The 5,464-nt window shown below is 52.7% G+C and overlaps 1 protein-coding gene across 1 annotated transcript; it reads left to right on the top strand.

Annotated features, from left to right (window-relative positions):
• Positions 1–450: 450 nt before the first annotated feature.
• On the top strand, positions 451–4,312 carry LOC127462747 (olfactory receptor 14J1-like; the record flags this gene model as incomplete). The annotated part of the gene is made up of 2 exons (XM_051771629.1): positions 451–1,393; positions 4,302–4,312. Coding segments are annotated over exons 1-2 (954 nt in total), but the record flags the coding sequence as incomplete, so codon positions are not given.
• Positions 4,313–5,464: the final 1,152 nt, after the last annotated feature.

Genomic DNA, 5,464 nt, shown 5'->3' with positions numbered 1-5,464 from the left:
ACAGTCCTTGTGAGAGACGAGGGGAGTCTGAAAAAAAAAGCAAACAAAATAAACCTGTGACACTGCCTTCTGCTGTCCTGGTTTTTCCCAGAAACTGGGAGTGCAGATGCTGACAAGGCCTTTTGCACTGGGAGCAGTTTCATCTGACACAGCTGAACACCAGGATGGGCCCCTGTGCCCACCATGCCCATGACCCCACTGGTGCAGAGCAGGGCTGACCCCTCACAGCCAGTGGGCAGAGGGTCTGCTCCTCATGGAAGATGTAGTGAGGCCCAGCCAGGGCTCCAGCCCTGGAGCTGAAGGAGAGACTCCTAGAAAAGGAAAACAGGTGGGGGAGTGTAGCAGGGAGGGGAGTACTGGGAAATGGCTTTGCTTTTTTTCAAGAAGTTTCTTGCTAACATATTGCTGATATTTCCTCCTTGGATAGTGCCCCACACAAAGAGGCAGCAAATGTCCAACAGCAGCTCCATGTCCCAGTTCCTCCTCCTGGCATTCGCAGACAGGCGGGAGCTGCAGCTCCTGCACTTCTGGCTCTTCCTGGCCATCTCCCTGGCTGCCCTCCTGGCCAACGGCCTCATCCTCAGCGCCGTAGCCTGTGACCACCACCTGCACACCCCCATGGGCTTCTTCCTGCTCAACCTCTCCCTCACAGACCTGGGCTGCATCTGCACCACTGTCCCCAAAGCCATGCACAATTCCCTCTGGGACAGAAGGACCATCTCCTATGCAGGATGTGTTGCACAGGCCTTTCTGCTTGTCTTCTTTTTTGGAGCAGAGTTTTCCCTCCTCACCATCATGTGCTACGACCGTTACGTTGCCATCTGCAAACCCCTGCACTACGGGACCCTCCTGGGCAGCAGAGCTTGTGCCCACATGGCAGCAGCTGCCTGGGCCACTGGCTTTCTCATTGCTCTGCTGCACACAGCCAATACATTTTCCCTGCCTCTGTGCCAGGGCAATGCCCTGGGCCAGTTCTTCTGTGAAATCCCTGCCATCCTCAAGCTCTCCTGCTCACACTCAGGCTACCTCAGGGAAACTGGACTCATTGGGGTTGGTGTCTCTTTAGTTTTCGGTTGTTTTGTTTTCATTGTTTTCTCCTATGTGCAGATCTTCAGGGCTGTACTGAGGATCCCCTCTCAGCAGGGACGGCACAAAGCCTTTTCCACGTGCCTCCCTCACCTGGCTGTGGTCTCCCTGTTTGTCAGCACTGGCACATTTTCCGACCTGAGGCCCCCCTCCATCTCCTCCCCATCCCTGGACCTGGTGGTGGCAGTTCTGTACTCAGTATTACCTCCGGCACTGAACCCCCTCATCTACAGCCTCAGGAACCAGGAGCTCAAGGATGCCATAAGGAAAATGATAACTATGTGTTTTTTGAGAAACAATAAACTGCATCTTTTCTTCTGCAGAACACTCACTTTGTAACTCATTTTGGGCCCAGCCTGCCTTCTAAAGCTTTTGATAGTGGTAGAGGGCTTTCCTTTTTTGTTTATCTGTTAATGTTAATAACAATGAAATTTTATTCTTCATCCCATATAATTCACTCTCTACTTATTTGTTTTGACCCACAAAATGTACTAATCAGAAATCATGCTTTGTGTGCATTTAAACAATATAAAAGTTTGTGCAGCAAGGTATTTGTCAAACATCCTCCCTGTGTTAGTTTGTATATGAGGAATCACAATCTCTGAGTGTCAGAAAGGAATAGACTCTCAGAAATCTTGTTGCTTTGCTTGTTTCTCCATGGAGACAGTGTAGTGAGGTCAGGGACCCACTGGGACTGCAGGGACTGAGGGCTGGTTCACATGTTGTGTGTTGGTGGCCAATGGCCAGTGGAGGTGATAAATGATCTCCAAGTCACCTGCCTGGGACTCTGCAGCTTGTGAGGGCTCTGATGGCAGGTGAGGACTTGTCTGTAGGAACTCAGGAAGTGCAGGAGAGCACAGAGGATCTGCAGGGACAGCCCGTCCCATCCAGTCAGCAGGGAATGGAGGCCTGGAGCAGAATCCTGCCCAGGGTGGAGTCACCCAGAGATAAAGTACTAAATCTGCCTGTGAACTGGTAAAGGAGAGATCTGCAAGCCCAGGGGACACAGCAGGTACAGGGAAAACTCTTGCAAGTGACTTGTGTTTCCTTCAGTGAACTTCCACAGGTGGATCAAGAGCAACCCCCAAAGCCATGTCCCAGCTCTGGAACAAGGCAGGGCCCCTCTGAGCCCCCTCCATGGACACACAGGAGGGTCTGTGGGAGGTGGTCAGTGCAGGGAGCACCATCAGCTGGCTCTGCCTCCCAGCTTGTCCAGCACAGCCCAACAGAGTCCCCCATGGTCCTGGGCCCCACAGCCCCCCTGCTCTGCAGAGCAGCCCCCCCAGCTCAGGGGCTGTGGGGAGCACGGGCAGGGGGTGCAGGAAGGGCTGCTCAGGCCAGCACAGATGTGCTCCCCTGGGGAAAGGCTCTGTGGGGAGATGGGATGTGCCAGGAGAAGAGCAGGACACCCTGTGTGAGCAGAGGGGCCATGGGAAGAGGCTGCCCTGGCCCTGGGGAAAAGAGGGGGCAGAGCAAAATCTGGTAAACTCTCTGGTCTGAGATCAGTTGTGCTGCCCAAGAACACACTGACTCCAGAGGTGTCCAAGCGGGGCAGAGCCGGCGACTCCGGTCCGTGTGGCGGCGGGGGGGAGGCAGCGGCTCTGCTTGATTCCATGGAGTTCTGGGGAGGCACAGTGGCCCCTTGGTTCCATGAGATTCTGAGATGTCTCAGGGTTCCTTTGGTTCCATGAGGCCCTACAGTGTCACATTGGCCCTTTGAGTCCATGAGGTTCTCCAGTGTCACAATGGCCTCTTGATTCCATGAAATTCCACTGTGGCCCAGGGTTTCTTTGTTTCCAAGAGGTCCTGCAATGTCACAATGGCCTCCTGATTCCATGGGTTTCTGCGGTATCACAATGGCCCCTTTATTTCAGGAGGTTGCCCCACTGACCCTGGGTTCCTTTGTCTCCATGGGACCCTGGAGTGTCCCAGTGGCCTCTTGATTCCAAGGGTTTTCCCCAATGTCACAATGGCCCCATAATTCCATGAGGTTCTGCAGTTTCACAGTGGCTCCTTGATTCCATGAGGTTGCACCGTGTTATCACAAAGTTGAGCCCATCCTGATGAAAGTTCTGAGGAGGTTTGGAGGAACTGGGACAAAAGGGAAGGAAATTTGGGGAAGGAAAGAGGGGCTTGACCAAGAGAGAGGAAGGATTTTGATGAGGTAAAACCAGGTTCAGGTAATGCTGAGGGTGCTGAAACACTGACTGTGCAAACACTCCTGGTAGGCCTTTACTCTATTTGTAACCTCAAGCCCCAACACTACCTAAAAGTGCTGCCCCTCCCATGGAAAGGAATCCACTGCTCTAATTCCAAGGTAGAAAAAGCCCAATCCCAGAACTCCAGACTCTTATTTGTACTCCAGTGCCCACCCCAATCCCAAACCTGTATTACCAGTATGAAAAGCCAAGCTTTAATCCTGACCCAGCTCAACAAGCTCTTCCCCTAATCATGAACTGCCAGCAGACAAACAAACCTCCCAAAGTTCTGCCTAATCCCCACCATGAGCTCTAAACCCCAAGCCCTGACCATTCAGCACCCCCACAGCCCTTGGGAGCAGGGCAAGGACCTGGAGGGCCCAGAGCAGGCCCAGGGGGTTGGCAGAGGAATGGGAGGTGACCTGGATCTGCTCAGCTCTGCAGTGACCCCCAGGAGAAGGGCCTGGGCTCTGGGAGGGATGTCCTGTGGCACAGGGGCTCAGGATCCAAGTTCAGAAGGCCAAGTGCACATGGCAACAGCCAGAGCTGGTGCAGAGACATCAGGGAGGGTCTAGAAATGCTGCTGGGAGGGGGTGGGAAAGCAGGAGGGGTGTGTGCAGCCTGCAAGGCCAGAGCAGCAGCAGGGCCAGGGCAGGACAGCCTGCAGGAGAGATGGCCAAGGGCTCTGGCAGGGCTGCAAGGCCCAAAGGCACCCAGGCCTTTGTCCCCTTGCCTCTGGCAGCTGCCTCTGCCACTCAGGCCACCACAAGACACTTGCCTGGCAGGTTCTGCACTTGGTTTCTGCCTCGCCCCTCCCTCAGGAGCCTGGCAGGGGTTGCCCAGTTTTGGGCCTTTGTTGTTCCTCCCCCTCCCATCCCAGTGCCCCCCAAACAGCCCTGAGCCAGCCGGGAGGGACAGGATCTGCTGGGCCAGGGCCTGGGGCTCAGCCCTTGGCCTTTGTGCTCCACAAAACCAAGGCAGGCTTTGCTCAGCATTGCAGGGGCCTGCCCAGAGCCTTTGTCTGCCTGCACTCCTGGCCTCCAAGGAGCTGCTCCAAGGAGTCCCTGGGGAGGCTTTGGCAGTGCCTGCCCTCAGTGGGGCCCAGCAATGCTTCAAGGCACTTGCACTTTGGCTTCTGACTTCTTCAGCAGCTGCTTCAATCTTCTCTCAGTCCCTCAGGATCATGGGCTGGGCTGCAAACACACCCTGGGGCTCATTAAAATCCAGAAATCCCTCAGGATCTCCTTGTCTTCCTTTAATTGTCTTCAAGGCAATTTCAAAACAAGTCTTCCAAGTTTGTACTTTTTTTTTTTAATTCAAGGATGGATATTTTTTAGTTCAAAGAAGAGGAGATAGTGGTGTTCTCCAAGTGATCTTGATGCTGAGTGTCTCCTTAGGAGATCTACACTGACCCTGGATGATCAACCTTGCTCCTCACCCCCCAACCTCACCAGTTCTGACATGGCCCATCTTGGACTGACAGCTGATTGAACTCCAAACACACTGTGGGACCCATTAAAACAGTGAAAAACAAATTATTTCCCTTCCTTTAATTGTCCTCAAGTCTTCAAGACTCCCTCCCTCCCTCCTTGGAGGGACAGCAAATTAGGTATTTTATTTACTGTAGAAGAGAGGGGAATGATTAGGGTGGCTGGTATGAGGAACTGGGATAGAAGGCATCAGCAAGGTCCAGCAGCCAATACGAAATGGCCTCTTGAGAAGCCCAACTGGGACAATCAAAGAGCAGCTGACAGAGCTCAGATGGATGATTTAAGGAGTACAATAGTGCAGGGCATACGGGAGTCTGTCCCCAGGGGACAGAATATAGACAGAGCATTCAAAGAATATCAGAGGAAAGATGAGTCTCCTACAGATTGGCTAGAAAGATTAAGAAAAAGTTTTCAGCTATATTCAGGTATGGACCCTGAAGATGATGCCATAGGACAGGAAGTACTCAAACTCAGGTTTGTGCAGGGATCATGGGAAGATATTAGGAGAAAGTTGGAAAAGAACAGAGACTGGCAGACAAAAGGTTTAGATTTGTTGTTGAGAGAAGCTCAGGAGGTGTATGTTAGGAGAGATGAGACAAAAGAGGAAGAAAAACAGAGGAGAAAAGAGGATATTCAGAGAAAGCAAAGATCCTAGTAGCAGCTATCAGAGGAGGACAGAAAAATAACAAA

The sequence above is a fragment of the Manacus candei genome, unplaced genomic scaffold, assembly GCF_025592945.1.
Source record: "Manacus candei isolate 608988 ecotype Guabito, Panama unplaced genomic scaffold, ASM2559294v1 h1tg000138l, whole genome shotgun sequence".
In the NCBI taxonomy this organism is placed as follows: Eukaryota; Metazoa; Chordata; class Aves; order Passeriformes; family Pipridae; genus Manacus; species Manacus candei.
Note: the sequence above shows the minus strand (reverse complement) of the source record. Positions and strands in the feature narration are given on the sequence as shown.